The sequence below is a fragment of the Mustela nivalis genome (assembly GCF_964662115.1).
Source record: "Mustela nivalis genome assembly, chromosome: 14".
Taxonomy (NCBI): Eukaryota; Metazoa; Chordata; class Mammalia; order Carnivora; family Mustelidae; genus Mustela; species Mustela nivalis.
Window position 1 is genome coordinate 11,306,546 of NC_139033.1, and position 19,868 is coordinate 11,326,413.

At 51.6% G+C, this 19,868-nt stretch overlaps 1 protein-coding gene across 11 annotated transcripts in view; it reads right to left on the reverse strand.

Annotated features, from left to right (window-relative positions):
• Positions 1–3,085: 3,085 nt before the first annotated feature.
• The window catches only part of CUX2 (cut like homeobox 2), a 325,643-nt gene continuing 308,860 nt past the window's right edge, over positions 3,086–19,868 (reverse strand). For 9 of the 11 annotated variants that reach the window (XM_082698270.1, XM_082698265.1, XM_082698269.1 and 6 more), the window contains 5 exons: positions 19,709–19,868; positions 12,719–12,988; positions 11,326–11,514; positions 9,864–10,137; positions 3,086–6,098 (listed from right to left, as the gene is read on the reverse strand). In XM_082698270.1, the coding sequence (XP_082554396.1) occupies positions 5,297–6,098; positions 9,864–10,137; positions 11,326–11,514; positions 12,719–12,988; positions 19,709–19,868 (1,695 nt within the window). In that variant the 3' untranslated portion in view covers positions 3,086–5,296. Of the gene's footprint in view, positions 6,099–7,183; positions 7,519–9,863; positions 10,138–11,325; positions 11,515–12,718; positions 12,989–19,708 lie in introns of those variants that run through there. The other 2 variants (XM_082698267.1, XM_082698266.1) reach the window with 2 other exon arrangements.

The following is a 19,868-nucleotide window of genomic DNA, read 5'->3' on the forward strand; positions in this document are numbered from 1 at the left end:
TTTAAGCCACTAAGTTTTGGCATTGTTGTGTGGTAAGAGACAGCAAACACAAGTAGATGCTATTATGATCTGGTCCTATTTACAGATAAGGAAACTGAGTCTCATTGAAGGACCCTAGATTACCTGATAGTGGAGAGTCAAACCCAGGCTAGGCTAAGTCCAAAACCAGTGCTTTTAACAACACCCTGAGGGCCTGGAGAAGGTCATGAAACCCGTGGTCTTATTCCTTCATTGTGGCAGATGGGAACCCGACCTGGGGTGAGGAGTCACCTTGGCTAAGGTCACTCAAGGTGCTGTTCCCTGCCCCTTCCTTACTGCTCTTGGGTTTACGGGAGTGACGTTAGCCTCCAGGGTGCCCGCAAAAGGTGCCTAGATTCTTTTTTTTTTAAAAGATTTTATTTATTTATTTGACAGACAGAGATCATGAGTAGGCAGAGAAGCCTGCAGAGAGAGGAGGAAGCAGGCTTCCTGCTGAGCAGAGAGCCCGATACGGGGCTCGATCCCAGGACCCTGGGATCATGACCTGAGCCAAAGGCAGAGGCTTTAACCCACTGAGCCACCCAGGTGCCTCAAGGGTGCCTGGATTCTAAAGCAGCATATACGCTGTGCCTTTGGCTATGGAGAGCCTGGCCTTAATCTTTATTTATTTATTTATTTTTACAAAAATTTTATTTATTCATTTGAGAGAGAGAGACAGAGAGGAGCAGGGGGAGAGGAGAGAGCAGGGGCAGAGACAGAGGGAGCAGACTCCCTGCGAACCTGGCCTTTGGAATGATCTCTAGAATAGCCAGCCTGGCAGTCCTGGGCTAATCAGCCAGGTCAGGTCTGGTTTCTTCACTCACCAGTAGGTGATGGGAAGTGGGGCTGTTGGCCCAAGGCAGGAGCTTAACTAGGAGCCAAAGGGGGGCAGGAGTAGGAGGCCAAAGAGGCCTGAGGCTCAGGGCCTATGTAGGGGTGGGCCTGCTCCTCTCCTCTGGCTTGCCACTTCCCCAGGCAGATGGAACCTCCTAACCTCCTAAGAATGCAAGTCTGACCACAGCAACAGCCTGCCTCACACCGTCCATGGCTCCCTGTACCCTCAATAGAAAGGCATATTTCCCACCATGGCCCAACGGGCTTCGGGATCTGACCTTCCTCCTTCCTCAACGCACCCCATCTCAAGTTCAATCTCTTTTGGACCTGTTCCCCCAGGTTCTGGCCCCTGCTTCTCCTCTAACTCCTGTAATATTTCAGGTGTCTGCTGAGATGTCCTCTCCTCCAGGAAGCCTTCCTGGACTTCACTACTCATACTGTCACGGTTCCCATGTTTCTGCCTTTGGATCACTGAGCACATGTAGGCATTTGATAAATTCGATAAAAACCCGGACAGTCACCCAGTTTCCCCCAACTCAGTGCTCTCTGTCTCCCCTGTCCCCTGATTGGAATCTACCACCACCCTCTTCCAAGGCCTTCCCTGCCTTCTCTTATCTTTCTGGTCTCTCCAACCCCCACTCACCTATGCTCCCTAGTTCAGCATTCCATATGTCTGTGTTTTTTACTGCATTGTCCACTCCAGATGGGCAGCGACTGCAGACAATATCAACACCAAAGATGACGGCCCAGGATGGAGCTTTAGTTCCCAGAGGCCGGGGGCACCTGCTTCTGCAGGTTCTTAGGTGGCTTGTGGATGTCAGATGTGGCTTCTTCTCTACTCCAGTCCCCACCTACACCACCACGGGGCCATATCCTGGGAACTTCTGCCTTCCGTTTTTCCAGAGCTGCGAACCGAGGTTCCAAAGAGTTAGTCCGTGGCGTTGCCTCATTTGAACCCTCACAACCACCTTATAGGGAAGCTGCCATTATTATTCTTTCCACTGTACTGCTTGGGAAGTTGAAACGCAGAGCAGCTTTGGCTTATACCCAAGGTCCTATGGCTCCAATAGACGGAGCCAGGGTTGAACCCAGGTGGTCTGCCCTCCCCTCCCTTCCCTGGAGCTCTTGGCTGACTCATCCTTCTCTCCAACTCTGAACAAAGGCCAGCCCTGCCTGAGATGTTACCCTTAAGGGCTAGCTCAGAACCCCCATGGATGGGGGCCTTGGCCTTACGTGATGCCGCCCTCACTGCCTTGATGGGGTGCTTAGGCATCCCAGGGGGCAATCCTGCTGGGTTTGGAGTAATTAATTATCCTAATGAAGGTGATTAATCATTTGATTACCACTTTAAGGACTTGTGGAAAGTTTCCAGAAAGGAGAGGTCTGTCTTGGGACACCATGTGGCCTTGGCTCACGGGTGAGTAATGCCATCTCAGGGACTCTCCTGACATTGCTGGTCAAGAAAACCCCTGCAGCTTGAAGCAGAGACTCACCATCACGGGTTGAAAGAACCCGACCTCTGCTCGTGGGAACAGGTCACGTCGAGCCATGATGTGCGGCACTAACATAATTTACACGCGTGGTTTTTCTTCATAACCACCTCCCGAGCTGGCTGGTTGCTGTGATAGCCCCATTTTGCAGACAGGGAAATCAAGGTCCGAGTTACACAGCGTGGAAAGGGGCGATGCTCTGTTGGTTACTGGGAAGCCCGTTTGGGCCTTTTCATATTGGGAGGCCGGGGACACCTCCTCACTCCACTGGGTGATCCTGGGGCCATGAACTGTGGCCACTGATTTGGTGGCAAGGCATGATCGCAGGCCCAGAGTCTAACTTGCTTCCACCCTGCTGCACTGAGGACAAACATGGAATCTGATCCTTCCATTTTCCTTTGCCGGAGCCCATAGCACAGTCACCGACAGAGATGTCCACGGGACATAGGCAGGTGGCACAGGCGAGGACTGAGGTGCATCACAGGCAAGTGTCCTGTCTAAAAGGGGGGAACTGCTGTTACCTTAGAACTTGGATCCAGTGTGGCCAGATCTTATGGTTTTTAAGAGAAGTCGGTAATTAAGATTTTTATGTGACACGTCCCCATATTTTAATGGTGGCAAACTAATTTAAAAGCCAGTCCCCCCCCCCCCCAAAAATGTCTTGTAAAACACCTCTGAGGGCCAGCTTGGACCTCCAATTTGCATCCCCAGCTCCAGAATAAAGCAAACAGGACACCCAGACATTATTATACAATTCTGTATTGAGCGACGCGTTTACAGAACGTGTTCTTTTTAAAATTTTAAACAAAGTTCATCAATCTCTCATAGAAACGGTTTTGTGGGTTTTTGTTTTGTTTTTACCGTTATAGGACGCGAACCGGACAAAGTTGTTCATGGGTCTGCTAGCTTTCAGTACAACAGGATTTCCGTGTTCAAAAGACTATATGCTAAGTGCTTAATCAAATCCCGTCACACAAAAGCCAGATTGAGTCCTCTAAGATCTGTAGCCTGCGGGTGAGCCTGGGTTTCAATGTTGTGTGGGTTTCAACAGTAGAAAGTTGTGTGTTTCCTCACGGTCGTCTTCATTGAGACAGGGCGGTGGTGGCTAAAAGGAGATGTTTCGTTTGTTCCAGATTTGATTACTCTGAAAATTGGTCAGTGTTTCCTATTGTCAAAATATAAAAATACCTTCATCTGGATAAAAATGTATACAGTGGAAAACTCTTCAATGCATAGCCTGGGTGTACAGAAAAGGATGTTTTCCTGCAGGGTTTGTGTTCTTTTTCATTGATTGTGGAGTCTGCAGCCTGGCCTGGGTGCATGAGAGTTGAGATTTCTGGAACAGCCCTCAATTGTCCCCTCTGGTAACTGGATTTTGCTGCATCCTTGAAAGCCCTCAGCCATCTCCCCCCAGGGCACTGGATTGGCACCGATTGTGGCCACGTTTTCATCGTCATTCTGGTTTCAGTTGGGGAGTCACCAATTCAGCCTTCCCACGGAGAGTTTGACAAAGGAAAAGAAATAAAAACGGGAGAGAGAGAGAGCGTCGAAAACCAATATGGTGGCCGTTCTATCCACACTGGGAACTCTTCCGCCAGAAACCCTGGCGACGAAGGTTCTAGAGGAAGGGCTCCTCTGAGTTTGGGGGGATTGAGTTTCCGCTCCCGAGAAGGTCATGTGTCAGAGGCAGGAGGGTAGACTTAGAGCCTGGGATACAGTGGTCATGCTGTGGTGAACTCAACCTTCTTGCTTTGTTCTGCCTTAACTTGGGAGTTGCGGAGGCCTTCCAGAAACAGCACCTGGGTCAGCTTGAAGTGAAGATGGCAAGAAGGGGAACTGGGGTCTCTAGTTGGAGGAATCTACTTTTTGGTGCTGGGTGCTTGTGGGATGACCAATGCTGTTATTCTCTTAAAACACAGGGAGGGGGAGATGGCAGCCGCAGTCCTGCTCTGGAAAGCCAGTGGGGAAACGTCCTGTGCCAGGGCCACGATTCAGGGGAGCGGGGTCACTCTGGCTCAAGTGCTGCCCTCCAATCACCTGACCCCTCGCCTGGCTTCCCGGAGAATCCAGAAACACATCTTGTCTAGAGATGGACAGGCTGGGTGTCCAAACTTGGCAGCCCCCAGGTTTCGGACGAAAGGGCGAGGAAGCAGTTTTGTACCATGTCACGTCTTGGGGAGGTGGGCTGGCCACGGCCCACGCCTCTACAACATTTACAACAGCACGGGACGCTCTGGGTTACTGAGGCTGCACGACAGACCAGCAGAATGGAACACATCCTCAACGGCATCGAGGTTTTCATTTAGAGTCTTTTGGACTTTCTCTTTTCAACACGGTTTCTGGAAGGGCAGTAGCAATGTGCTGTGTCTCACAGACAGATACGGAAAAAAAAAAGCAGTTCAAGGGTTATCTAAATTTTGGTCAGTCTTAGAGTGTTTTGTGATGGCTTTGAACAATTGTCTTCTTTTAATCTCATCTAGTGGCAAAAACGACACAACTTCAGTGTATACTTCGCAACAGTTGTGACAGCATCCTGATTTTATAACTCTCTGTAATATCAAAACAGCATTGGCTGGGAATAAATTCCAAAGGATCCTTTATTAAAATATCTAAAAGAGGTCTATAAATATTTATTTTTCTAAAAGAGTTTGGAGTTTCCAGGTGAACGTGTGGTGCCACATCGCTTCCGCCTCCCGCAGAGAGGCCAGGGTGGAGAAGGGGGTGCTCTGTGGGGCGGGGGTGCCGGAAAGAGGAGGCAGTGGCACGTGCCCCGCCTGCTCACTCACGTCAGAGAACTAGGATTACAACAAAAACCGTAAACTGCATACCACTGCTGTCCCCATTTGGATGGTTGAGTTCCTTCCTTCCTTCCCCCACCCTGTCCGGTCCGGGGGAGTGAGCGGGGTGGGGGGGCGCTGGCCCCCGGTACGCCCCACGCCCTAGCGCCCCTGCCTTCAGAACTCCCACTCCAGGGCCTCCTCCCGGTTGGCAGCTCTCTCTAGCCGGTAGATGATGCTGTTCAGGTTGGCCATCTTCTCGTGTCGCCGCTGCAGGTTGGGGTTCACCTTGGCGCTGGGGTGCAAAGCCCCGGCCGTGTCGGCGGTGGGGCTGGCACTCGGCACTTTGGCAGGAGGGGCGCCGGGTGGGGACGGGGAGATGGGGGCTGAGGAGGAGGGGACGGGTGACACAGACATCATGAGGCCCGGTGAGGAGGCAGCCGAGGGTGAGTTCAGGGACACCTCCAGGCTACAGCGCGAGGACTCTGAGACAGACTTAAAACTTAGAGGGTCCGGGTGGAGCCGCTCCCCGCCTTCGCTCTCCTGGGGGGGCTGTAGTGAGGGGCAGTCTGGCGTGGTCCCGCCTGGAAGGAGGAGCCCCGGGGCCACTTTAGGGAGTCTGTCGTTACCCGGACGGTCAGGATGCGCCTCTTTGGGGGAACCGTGGCCTTTGTCAGGCTCCCCTGAGTCCTGGAGCTGGTTGCCCGCCTCTTCCTCTGCGTCCTCCTCAGTCTGTTCCTGCTTAATCCTCACCTGGGCCTTGTCCTGGGGGGTCGGGGGTGTGATGCTCTCCTCGGAGCCTTCCCGAAGCTCCAGTTCCTTCACGGTAGGCTTCTGGTCCTCAGCCTCAGAGTCGGGGCTCTGCGGGGTAGGGTCTGGGTGGGAGTGGCCTGGCGGTAGGACACCAGGACCCCCACTGGGGTCGAGGTCTGGTTCGTCTTGGGTCCCCTCCACCAACATCTCCCGGCGCATCCGGGACCTGGGGCAGAGATGGTGGTGAGCGAGGGGCCGGATGGGGGACCCAGCTAACCCCTGGACTCCATCCAGTCAAGTGGCCTTGTGACCCCGCCCACTTTCCCCGGGGGTGGGGGGGTCTTCACATGCAGCGTCTTAGTAAGTCCTGTCAACAGCCTTACTCATGGGTGCTGTGCTGTTATTAACCCTCCTTCATATAAGAGGAAGCAAGCCTCACACAGCCAGTAGGTAGGGGAGTCTGGGCTTGAACTCAGGATTGTTAAAGATTCCAAAGTTCTTGATCTAGACCTGTGCTGTCCAGTAGAGGAGCCACTGGCCACACGTGGCTCTTGAGCACTTGAAATGTGGCTAGTCTGAACTGAGGTGTGCTGTACGGGTTAAAATACACACTGGGTTTTGAAGGCTTAATACAAAAAAAAAAAGTAGAAGTTCTCATTAGTAAAGTTTTTATATTGATTACACACTGAAATTGTTACATTAGGCTAAATATGCTATTATAATTAATTTTGTCTATTTCTGTTTTTTTTTTAACATGGCTACTAGAGAATTTCAAATCACATGTGGCTTGCATGGTTTCTTTTGGACAGCACTAGTCTAGAACACTTCTTGAAGCCTAACCCAGATGTGGGTTGTGGCAACATCTCTCTGCTTCTTTCCTGTGGGGACTCTTAGACATCAGCCCAGAAGGGGAAACTGAGGTGCAAAGAGTGACTTGTACGGGTCACCATGGCCTTTATTTGAAAGTGAGAGAGAGTGAGAGAGATCACAGAACCCACTCATCCTCTCTTCACTTCTGTGGTTTCCCTGCCACCGGAGGGCAACTCAGTCTTACACTAGTTTTAGAGCAGACAAACCAGGATTGGGACTAACCCCCGTCATTATTTTCTTGACAGCAAAGGAAGTCTAGAGAAGTGAAATGACTCATTCAGGGTCATAGAAGAGAAGGGCTTCCTCAGCTACCTGCTGTGGCCCTCTGCCCATCTATATTAATAATAAAGTATATGTGATTGATATGTAATACTGACAATTATAAGTTATAAACATCACGCTAAGAGGTGCTTATCATGCATCAGGCACCATGACAAGCACTTTTTCCAGATTATTTATTTTTCAAAATAACCTTAGGAAAAGGATATGAGTCTCATTCCTTTGGATACAGGAGACAAGACTGAGAGAGGCACAAGGATTGGTAGGATCACAGGGCAAGCAGTTGGGCTGGGGGTCCCATCTCAGTAGCCTTGACCTAGAAGGACTCTGAGGGGTTATCTGGTTCAGTCTCCAGTCCCTCTACATAGGAGGCCTTAGTCCACCAGCAAGGGGACTCCACCTTCACCCTCAGTCTCCTTGTGGGTTCCACTGAGGTGAGCTTGGAGGGGGGTTTAGGATGGGTCAGTGTCTGAAGTTCCAGCATTAGACTGTCCAAACTGTAGAACAGATATAAATATGAGGCTAATAGTCATTTACATCATAGTATAAATTAGTCTCTCTCTTTTTTTTAAATAAAATTCCTGACTCCTGAATCTATACCAGGGTGTACCTGGTAGTTCTTTTTTTTTTTTTTTTTAAGATTATATTTATTTATTTGAGAGAGAGACAGAGTATGTATGTGTGTGCACAGGAGCAGGGGAAGGAGCAGAGGGAGAGGAGATAATGTCCAGCCGACTCCACTCTGAGTGCAGAGACTGACACGGGGCTCAATCCCACAACCCTGAGATTATGACCTGAGCCGAAGCCAAGAGTTGGGATGCTTAACTGACTGAGCCACCCAGGCTCCCCTCCCTGATAATTTATTCTCGAAACATCCTGTTGTTCACCTTTCCCAGAGCTCACTGCAATTTGTAATGATGCATTCATACGAGTGCTCGTGTAATAGTGTCCGTCCCTGCGGGTCTGTAGGAGATGATAAGGGCAGGGACTTTGTCTTGTTCTCGTCAGTGCCTGGTACAGACCAGGTGCTCAGTAAACATTTACAAAATGAAATGATATATTCTCCTCTAACTTTTTGAGACCAGTTTCTTTCTTTTGGGAGTGGAGTTCTCTCTGCTCCTCAGTGCAAGTTCCTAGTCATCTTTCCAAACCCAGCTCAAATGCCACCTCTTTTGTGGAACGTCCCCGGACAGAACTTCCTTTTCCCTCAGCCCCTTAGTTCTCCCTCTTGTATAGTAATTAGGCTGTGGTAAAATTATCTGGTTCATAATTTTAAACTCTCTAAGGGCAGGGGTGATGGCTTTTTAAAAGATTTTATTTATTTGAGAGTGAGAGGGAGTGAGAGTGAGAGAGATCATGGGGGGGGGGGGATCAGGCTCCCTGCTGAGCAGAGAGCCTGATGTGGGGCTTGATCCCAGGACCCTGGGATTGCGACCTCAGCCAAAAGCAGGTGACGCTTCACTGACTGAGCCACCCAGGCGCTCTGGGATGATGGCTTTGAACCCCTGTATCTCCAGATCCTGGATAGGTTGTGCATACATTGTAACTATCTGTTGGAGGAATATGTTGGATAAAAATGGAGTGCTCAGTTCCTACAGGGAACAAGAAGGGAGAGGACATCCCCATATCCCCCAGGAAGGGAGGAGAACGTGAGGATTTAGGGACCTATGTCGTTTGCTGTTTGGAAGGCCTTGAGTCAGATCATAAGCAGAAATATTTCACAATATTTTTATGTCTAAAGTTTTTTCATTCACTCCTTGATTCAGCATTGTGGGGTATTAGATTTCTTGTCTGCCTTGTCTGTAAACAGGGATGAGACTCAGAGAAGTACAGTGACTCTCCCAAGAACATACAGCCAAGGTGAGACTGAGCTCAAGTCTTTGAGGTGCCCATGCCTGGGCTGTGGAGAGAGATTTCAAACGTTCCACCTTTCCAGGCTCCTCCTCCTTCCTCTTCTCCCTTGGGGAGCAAGAAACCATTTCCCTGCCCCCTGGAACACATGGAGGTGCTCTCTCTGGCACTGCACGGACACCAGAGACCCTTCCTGCTCAGGAAGCTTGGCTGGGGAGGGAGGCTCAGAGATGGAATCCCGTCAAGTCTTCCCTGCAGGGCTCTCTGCTGAGCTCAGGAAGCCCCTCTGCCATCTCCTTGGACACTGCTGAACCAGTCACCGCCCCCAGCCAGCCCCGGGACTGAACTCCCTGGAACCCCAGCCACTAGAGACCAGTGACCCCCAAGACTAGGGAGCGATGAGTGGGAGGTAGCCACAGAAATAGGAATCGCCCACTCCCCTGGGCAGGCGAGACTAAGGAGACTGAGGGTTCTCCTTTGGCCTTGGAAGTGGGAGAGGCCAAGAGCCCCAAATCAGGGCTCCCACATGAGGCTCAGTAGGTAGTTAGGGCTCCTGGGGCCTGTGCCCCCAACACCATTCCCTGTCTCTTCACAGAAGCAGACGCAAACTGGGTGAAGCAATAATTCAGACAGGTGACACCAATATCATCAGCTACCCCATACTGCGTGGCCAGCATGTCCTGTAAATATGGTAGCCCCCTGAATCAATCCTCAAATCCAGGAAGCAGATCCCACTACGGTTCCCATTTTATAGGTCAGGAGACTACAACTCAGGGAGCTGAGGTGACGCGCTCGGGTGCTCACAGCTGGAAATGCTGGGACTGGGGTTTATACCCGGGTTTGCCTCGACTCTGAATCTAAACACCAGGCTGCAATGGTCTCCCCGCGCCACCCCCACCCCCAGACTGAGCTGGGTTCCCCCTGGGCCTGAGATGGGGCAGGGGGCCCGCCGGCACACGACCCCTCCCAATGGGCACGCGCCGCGCCGCACCTGTAGTTGTGGAACCAGTTGATGACGGTGTTGGTCTTGAGGTTGAGCTGGAAGGATAGGAGCTCGATGGTCTGCTGGGAGGGGTAGGGCTCCAGCTGGTAAGCCTTCTTCAGCGCCTCCTTCTCCTCGGGCGCCAGCACCACTCGGGGCTTCTTGATTTGCAGGAGGCTCAGGTCCTGGGGCTGCAGGCAGGGGCTGGGGCACTCTGAGCGGGTGGCCGGGGACTCGCTGTCGGAGCCGGTGCTGATGAGGCCGTACCTGCGCTTGAGGTAGGCTGAGGCGGGTTGGGGCCGGGGGAGGAAGCGCTGAGGGGCTGCCGACCAGAGGCCGGGCCCCTAGTGTTGGCAGGAGCAGGGGGCAGGGGCAGCTCCAGGCTCGGGCCCCACACTCAGGGCCACACTGCCAGTCTCATCCTTTCCTCCCTCCGGCTTGGGGTTCCACATCCTCCCAAACCCTGCGCTGAGACGCTGGTCTGCCTGCACCTGCCCCTGACGTCTGGTCTGGTCGTTAGCACGCAGAGAGCGTGGCTGGGCCCTCACAGAGGGGAGTGTTTAACACTGGGGGCTATGCCGTGCTCTCTTGGTTGGTGGAAGGGTCACTGAAGGGCACTACAGTCTTGGGGGCGAGGGCAGGACATTCATGTAATGGACCCTGTAACTGCATGGTGCCTCTCCATCCCAAATCTCCAAAATGGGGGAAGAGAAGCCCACTTCAGAATAGAGGGTGTAATTCAATCCCTCCAGCAATGCCCTGAAGCTCTTCTCTTCAGATGAAACAGCATGAGGCACAGAGAGAGGGAGCAACTTGCCCAAGGTCAGAGAGCCAGGAAGGGGTAGGTCAGTTCTCAGTTGCAGAGTTGTCTGATGCCAACAGCTCATGTGCCCTTGGCACCCTGCGCCCTCACTGGGAACTGCCTTGCTGCCCTGGGTGACAGCTTTCCAGCTGGTTTTATCTCACCTCCCAACCTTGAGAGCTTTTTTTAGACTCCCTTTGGTACAGCACGAGACTCGGTGGGCACACAGCAGGCGCTCAATGTCGGCTCAGTTTTTCAGGGATATAACAGTGGATGACGGAAGAATTTGCAATCTTCTCGCCCACCCCCAGGAGGGAGAATTCCTGTCCGCTGGGCCACTTTTGTGCCGTGTTGTGTAGAGTCTGGGTGACAGGCCAAGGGGAATTGGAGAGAGAGCATTCTGGGGAATACACGGTTGGGGCTGACAAAAGACCTCGAAGCAGCCTCGGGTGGAAGGAAGGATACCGAGAGAGGCGGGGTACGGGGGCTTTCACGGGAGAAACAGTAAATGGTTTGGTTGCTTTCAATTACGTGCTGGGGATGGCTGTGTTTTGCAGGCCCACACCCGGCTGACATAGGATCCTTGGGGCCCTGGCTTTCCTTGGGTTCCAACTAGATACGGTTCCAAAGGAAAAACCTGAAGCCATGCCCAGAGGACCCAGCGCTCACCTTTCTTCTCCAGCTTCTTCATGTCCCTCAGCTTCTCCACGTTCTGGGGGTCGTTGAGCCACAGCTGCATGCGTACAAAGGGCTCCCGTCCCTTCAGGCTCAGCTTGTGCCAGGGCTTGGGGCGGGACAGCAGGTCAGACACGGAGCCCTGTGTCAGCCCCAGGATGCTCTCCCCGAACAGCCGCTGCCCTAGGGACAGGGGGGGGCAACCTGTTACCCCAGGCTAGCCCCAGTGTGCCCAGGAGAGACAAGAAATAGAGGAGAACCCGGGACATCTCCATGAACTCAGAGGGACGGGTCATACACCCAGTGGGATGCACACCCAGTAGCAGTTTGGAGGGAACTTTTCTGCCAAATAGGAGGTTGCGGGTAAGGGACCCGACAGTTCCCAACAAAAATGCTTTCATAACTCAGATTTCCTTCACTTCGAGGAGATCCCCGAATAGGTCAGAAAACTTCGTGTGTACAAATTAGTGTCACCTCATTAGAAAGTAATCTGACAGACGGCATCAACATTTCAATGTGCGTATTCTCTGACCCTGCAATTCCCTCCAGTTGTATTTGCTCAACTGGAGGCACAAAGATACATACTGGTGCGGTTTCAGAGGCGGAAGGAAACTGGAAATAAGCAAATGCCCATCAAATGGGTCAGAAATGTGGGACATCCCTGGCCTGCAACACTGGGCCACAGGGAAGAAGCCTTTCTGGTCATTCTAATGTGGAAGGGTGTCCACAAAACAGGGTTCGCTTTTAAAAAAGCAGGTTATAGGACAGTATGCATGTTAATTCATCTACATAGAAAATATGTAAAAAATCAGGTATACCTATATTCTTGCATGTTTTCAGAAAGTATCAAATATATATAAAAATTATGGCGTATGATTGGGGGCTTGGGGAGTTTTACGTACTTTTTAGTCTTTTTTTTTTTTTCTGCACTGTTTGGTATTTTAAAATAAAGAACATGTCTTAATTTTCTAATAGAAATTATAGTGAAGAATCTGGGTTTTGTGTGCATCTCTCTGGGACAGGGGCACGACCCGTAGTGGAGACTCAGAGGAGTTCGTGATCCATAGAGTGAAAGAGTTCTAGAACAGGGTTCTCCTCTGTGTCCCCTGAGGGTAAGGGGCTCGGCACTGGGTCAGGACTGTGCTAGAGTGTCACTATCACTATGGGCTGAGGATTTCCGGTCACATCAGACCCGTACTCACCCCGCTCTGTCCTACTCTAGGGTCAGAGTCAGATGCCTTCGAGAGGATCCTGGAGACCTGTGGGCTGATGGGCTCCTGCAGGCTGGACCCCGGACCCCAGGATCTCATTGTGGGCACTCAGCTTAAGGCAAGTAAGAGCCAACCTGGGGACGAGGGCAGCATCCCTGATTCCCACCACCCTGTACCTAGGTTGTTGTCCGTGAGGACCTCTTTGACTCTCTTGGTGATGGAGTATGTGTCCAGCTCAGGGGACATGGCCACAATCTCCTGGATGCCCCCCGTGGTCTGGCTGCCCGAGTACATCTTCCCCCCCAGCGAGGAGCTGGAGCGTCCCTCCGGCTGCTGGTTCTCCTTGCTGCCCTCCAGTGCCAGGATCAAGGGCTCCTGGGAGCTCCTCTCCGGCTCTGTGGGGCTAGGGGGCGGCGATGGCGAGGACCTCGGTTCCGTGGGACTGGCTGTGGGCCACAGAGAGACAGAGAAGGCAGTTACTGCCATTTGGAACAGACACACAGGGTTTGGGTGTTTGTGTGCTGGAGCCAATGTGGGCAACCGTCCTGGATGCAGAAACTAGCAGACGAGAGGCTGATGAAGAGTAGGGTATTTACATGGTCTCAAAGTATCTCCCTGTAAGATACTTATTAATTACAAAGGGAAAGACTGTAACTTTCCAGCACAGCTACTTGGCAGACATCCCCTTAACCAAAGGACCAAAGGTAACATCACCAATCGAAGGACAAATCAACAGTTAGTGCCTCCTGATGCAATGGAGTGAGAAGGACACAGTGTCACCTCTGTGACAGTCCTGCTCTGAATGTGGCCTGAACCTAATCACACGGAGGCAACCGACAAAGCCGGACTGAGACAGTTTGTAGAATAATTCAGAAATGTTAAAACTGGAAAACAAACAGAGGCCGAAGACTGTTCCAATTGGGAGACTAAAGAGACAGGACTACAAAATACAAGTGTTCCTGACTCTGATCCTGGACAGGGAGAAACAACATTATATAAAGGATGGGGCGGGTGCCTGGCCGGCTCAGCCTGTGGAGCACGTGACCCTTGATCTGGGGGTTGTGAGTTCAAGCCCGAAGTTGGGCACAGAGTTTACTTAAAAAAATGATATAAAGGTTGTTATTGGGACAACCAAAGAAACCTGAACATAGCTAGTGGGCTACATCAATGGTATCATACCATTGTCAGCTTTCTCGTTCTTGGGCAATGCTTTGTTGAAGTATTTAGGGATAAAGGGACACGAAGTGAACTAACCTCTCCAATGGTCAGGAGCGAAAGGGCACAGACGTGGCAAAATTAGCAACTGATGAGTCTGTGTGGGGGGTACAGGGAATCCGTGGTCCTATTGTTTCAACTTGTCAATTAATTAGAAATTACTTCAAAAATGAAAAGTTCCAAAAAGTAAGTTGGGAACCCTTTATAAGCCCAACTGACAGAGATTAACGGAATAAAATATGGTGATTCTCAGAGCAATGAAAGAGGATGTAATGAAAAGCTGTCCACAGAGTAAGAGTCCGTTCTGGGGATCTAATATGCAGTGTGGTGGCTGTGGGGACCAATTGGGCATTATACACTTGACACTTGGCTATAGGAGAACTTCACTCTTCCCGACAGAACAACAAAATGGTAATTATGTGAGGTGAAGGATGCATTAGCTAATCTTACTGTGGTAAATATTTGCAATATATATGCCTATCAAACCATCACATTTTATGGGCACCCGGGTGGCTCAGTCATTAAGCATCTGCCTTCAGCTCAGGTCATGATTCCAGAGTCCCGGGATCGAATCCCATAACAGGCTCCCTGCTCCTCAGGAAGCCTGCTTCTCCCTTTCCCCCTCCCCCTGTTTGTGTTCCCCTCTTGCTGTCTCTCTCTCTGTCAAATAAACAAATAAAATCTCTCTCTTTTTTTTTAAAGATTTTATTTATTTATTTGATAGAGAGAGATCAGAAGTAGATGGAGAGGCAGGCAGAGAGAGAGAGAGAGAGGGAAGCAGGCTCCCTGCCGAACAGAGAGCCCGATGTGGGACTCGATCCCAGGACCCTGAGATCATGACCTGAGCCGAAGGCAGCAGCTTAACCCACTGAGCCACCTAGGCGCCCCAACAAATAAAATCTTAAAAAAAAAACCAAACACAAAAAACCATCACATTGTATACTTTAAACTTATACAATGTTACTATGTCAAATGTATCTTAATAAAGCTGAAAAAAGAAAAAGAAAAGATGTCCATGGTACGCTGGCATATTTAAAAATTGTGTTCATAAGCCACAGTTTTCATTTGGCAAAAGCCATTTGGTAGACCCGTTGGGTGGGACGACCTTGCCAACCCCCCAGCCCCCGAATCTGTTACATGGCACCACGGAGCACGTGGCACTATGCCTACAGCAGCCCTCCTCGGGGCCATCAAGAGGCCACCACCTGAGCAGTCAGTCACCCACTGGGCTTTCGGGCATGAACTGAGCCTCCCGTCTATCCCGGGAGTAGGGGAGAGGACTGAGCTGATGCCCTTAAAGGGGTGGGGACCAAGGTGGAGGTTCGAGGAATCCCAGTGCTGGTCCACATGGCACCTTCCAGCAATTTAGAAACAGGTACCTCTTCTTCAAGACATTTGGCTGCGGCCAGCCAGAAATTCACTAAGTATAAACATGTATGATGCCTAGAAAGTGAAAAGTGTCTCACAACCGTCCTGCAGTGGCTTTGATTCTAGAAAGAATATTCTGAGCTTCTGCTCTGGCTGGGTTCTTCCTTCCCTGTGGAGAGCAGGTGAATTACTGTGTTCCAGAATCTGAAACGGCTCCTTATTGACCTTTGCACGAGAAACGCGTTCTCCCTGTTCTAGAGTTTAAGGCTCTGGGCTCTCTTTGAGGACCCACCGCACAGACCTGGAGCTACTCTCACAGCCCCAATCACCCACCCACCACCGCCCGCCCCAAAACTCCCAGGTTCTTCTATGCCCCTATGACTTTGCCATCCTGAAGGTCTTCTCCTTACCCTTGACCTCCTATGCATCCTTCAAGACCCAGTCCCAAACACCCCTTCTCTGAGGTACACTTAAAAGGTTTAATAGCACCTTGACTACATTGTTACACTTCACTGTAATTTCCTTCTTGTGCCAGATCTCACCCCTACCTGATGACAGCGATGATGATGATGATAATTAGTAAAACTTCCTTTTATTGGGTACTTATGACATGCCCTGCATAATGCTATGTGATCTCAAGTGACCTTCACAGCATCTCTAGGAGGTAGCTACCATGTCACCCCATTTTGTAGAGGAGGAAACTGAGGCTCAGGGCAGTTAGGCAATGTGTCCAAGGTCACACAGGGACTAGTGGCAAGCTGAGATTTGCTTATATCTGACACTGTCTTCTCGTCCACTATAAGTCCCTGGCAGGCCGGGAACACACATTAGTCATGGGTGAGTTTTAGAGGGTGGGGAGGAAGAAGCCACTGGGCAGGTCTGCTGAGTGAATAAATAAAATAAATAAATTTTGAAACAGGACCCCTGTGTTCCCTCGCAAGGTGCAAGGTGAACCCTTAAAGTTCCGAGCAGTGGCATCGCAGTGGCATCGCAGCCCCATGGGCCCCACACTGGGCATCATGAAGACACTGCTGTTCCCCGGCCCCGAATCAGGCTGATTCTGGTCATCCAGGTGGCCTCTGTGTGGTGCTGGAGATGATGTGTCCCCCCGTCACTGTCACCAGCAGAGATACAGAGCTGGTGGGGAAGGGCCAGCCTGGGAAAGCAAGAGGCTGTGTTAAGAGTCCATCTATCACGGGTATGGAAGAGGAGCTGGGCTCAGCTGGAGGAGAATCGGGGGTCTCCAAAGGCATCTGCCTCTTGGAACACCTGCACCCCCTCCTAAAGGGCCAGATTTCCAACTGGAGAGGGAGTGGGATGTGACGGAGGGAGACCCCGATGATAAGCCTGAAATCAGCCGGCCTCCAGGCGGAACGCCAGCCTTTTCTGACTCCAGATTCCAAGGACCACTTCTAATAAAATTATTGAAAGATTCAGAAATCAACGCTATCAGGAGGAACACACTAATCATAAGGGGCAGGGGTTGAACATCAACAGTCAGGCGGGCTGGGGCTTGAGCAAGGGTGTTGGACAGGGATGTTGGTGGGGCACAGCTGGGACAGCAGGGTAACACCTGTTTGCCCAGGACTGTGCTGGTTGCAGTATAGAAAGTCCAGTGTCCTAGGCAAACAGGTGTTACCCTGCTGTCCCAGCTGTGCCCCACCAACATCCCTGTCCAACACCCTTGCTCAAGCCCCAGCCCAGGACTGTGCTGGTTGCAGTATAGAAAGTCCAGTGTCCTGGGCAAACAGGACAGTGGTCGTGATGGAGAGAGACAGTGAGGGAGAGATGGAAGGAGAGAGATGGAGAGACAGGGGGACATGGGGGAGGGACAGGCACAGAGTGGGAGAGAGGGACAGGGAAAGAAGGGGCTGGGGTGGGGAGAGATTGGGACAAAGAGACACATGAGAAAGACAAGGGAGGGGGAGAGAAACGACAATGACCATAGGGGAGACTCCGGAGGGCGGGGGAGACCACTCTGGGGGAGCTAGAGCATTCTGAGAAGCAAGCCGCAGACACAAGTAGCTGCAGTGCCCATGTTGACCACCGTGGGCAGTGCTGAAGAGCCCATCACTGAACCAGGTTCTGTTGGCGGGCAGCCGGTGTCGGGGAGGCCATGCTTTGGAAGTTTGGAAGCCTCCCCTGGCATCAGGCTCACCCCCGACTCCCGGGCCATGGATGTTATGGCTGGAACAGGTCCATACCCAACCCCGTGGCTAGACTAGGCGGGACCTTGTGGGCAATGGATCCTCTCCTGCCTCTAGGCTGTGGACAGCTGGTGGCTGTGGGGGCCTTGGTTGGATCAGCCACGCCCCACCGAGCCAGCAGCCAGTGCTCACATCTCTGCCTCCATGAACATGGGCCCTGGCTTCCCGGTCTGTGGGAGAGAGGGGTGGGGGACAAGGTGTCCATGCTCACCGGACCTCACTCCTTTCCTAATCTGTGAAGGATCCTTTTCCCTAGCCTCTGCTTGTGCTGTTTCTTCCACCAGGAACACCACTCTTGACTATCTTAGCCTAACCCTATCCTTACACAACAAAGACGTTTTGAAAAACCCAAACAATCTGACACTGGGCAAACGCAAACCAGAACTGCAACGAGATGCCCACTCAGACCCACAGGGACGGCTTCAGTCAAACACGGAGAATGGCTGGCGTTGGAGAGGATGGAAAGAAATAGGACCCCTCCCCCACACTGCTGCCTGGGGTGTAAAATGGTGCAGTCACTATGGGACACCTCAGTAAGTCTGGAAGGTCCTCAGTAAGTTACAGAATTATCACCCGACCTAGCAATTCCCCTCTGAGGTATGTATCCAAAGGAATCAAAAACAGGTATTCAAAACAGGTACGTGAAGTTCAGAGCAGCATTATTCACAGTAGCCAAAGGGCGGCCTAGCCACATATGGAAATATTATTCGGCCACAATCAGGAAGTACTGAGACAGGTTACAACAGGGATGAGCTTGGAGAACATGATGTTCGGTGAAAGAAGCCAGACACAAAAGGCTGCACAGCATAACAGTTCCATTGATCTGAACGGCCAGCAGAGGCAAATCCACACCGACAGGAAGCAGGCTGGTGGTTCCCGGGCCTGGGGCAGGGCTGGGTGGGCACGACTGATTAATGCACACAGGGTTCCTTTTGGGGGGCTAAGAATGTCCTGGGGTGCTGGAGAGCTGGGGGTTGCACAAAGTTTTGAATGCACTACATGCCACTGAATTGTACACTTTTGAAGCGGTTCAAATGGTAAATTTTACGTGATGTGAGTTTTACAACAATGAACAGATTAATTACAACACAACACAACATGACACAGGGATGAGAACTCTTTCACAGCTATGGGCTCTGGGGTAGGCGCTCCTAGGGACCCTAATGGCTGAAAGTCTTGCGTTCTGATCCTGGCTCTACCACTAACTGGCCAGTGACCTTGGGCACATCCCTGCACTACTCAGACTGTCCGTTTCTTCTTCTGGACGGTGGGAATGACAAATAATTCCTCCAGTGAAGACTGATGTGAGGATTAAAGAAGCAGCTACTGCAAGTGCCCAGCCTTGGGTGTGACCAACGGCAGCCGTCATTAGAACGGCAACATCAGTCCTCACAACTGCCTCATGGAACAGGGTTTTTCAATCAAAAATTTTAAATATAAAGTATTTCAAAGTATAGAAATATGCTGAAAAAAAAACATCAATCCCCCTTCCCTTCCTCAGGTCCATGCCCTTAATAGATGTTAATACGCCCTTTTTTGCTTCAAATCTCCCTGTTTCTTTTAAAGACAAAAAGCCACAGAGACAGCCAGAGCCTCTCCTCCCCCACGGAACCCCTCTTCCCAGGCTGGAGAGTGGTGGCTCTTTTTGACTTTTTTTTCCCCCCCAGTAAGCTCTATGCCTAACATGGGGCTTGAACTCATGACCCTGAGATTAAGAGTCACAGGCTCTACTGATGGAATCAGTCAGGAGTCCTTCTTTTTGACATTTTAACGCACAGGTTTGTAGCCAATGCGGCAACAGTGTGCTGTCTTGTCTTGTGGGCCTGAACTTCTGCAATAAACACCATCCCCTGGGATGCTTTGTTGTCTGACATCATGTTTCTTGTTGACCTCTGCACTTCATCCGGACTCCAACTGACCTGCCCACTGGGCGTTGCAAGGGAGGGAGTGTGGGCTTCCTAGAGTCCCTCCCCGGACTCCATGCTGCCATTTCTGCTCTGTGACATTGGGCAACTCTCTGAGCCTCAGTTTCCTCACCCGGGCAACGTTCAGACCCCACCCTGCCTGTGCATCACGAATGGACGGGTAACAGCCCAAATTTCTGTGCTAAGGTTTCTGAGGCTGCGTGTTGCCTTGCTGGGAAAAAGAGGTCAATCGGTGATTCTGGTCAGGGGATGGGAGGGCGCGGCCCCAGCTCCACACGCTAAGTATTCCCTCCACTTGCTCTAGGCGTAGAGTCTAAACCACCAACAGAGGGCATTCCTCTGGTTGGAGGAAGGATGGCACTGCTGTCTTCCAGAGAGAAGTAATGGCCGCTGGGAATGGCAGCTCTGGGGGGCAGGCAGCATCCTGCGAGAGGGCCCCGACCACACTCACCCTGGGAGGCGCTGGGCTGCTGGCTGACGGCTTGGCCGAGCTGGTCCGAGAGCCACAGCTGCATGCGGATGAAGGGCTCTCGCCCCTTCTGTGTCAGCTTGCTCCAGGGCTTCGGCCGGGACAGCATGTCGCTCACACTGCCCTGGGACAGGCCCAGCAC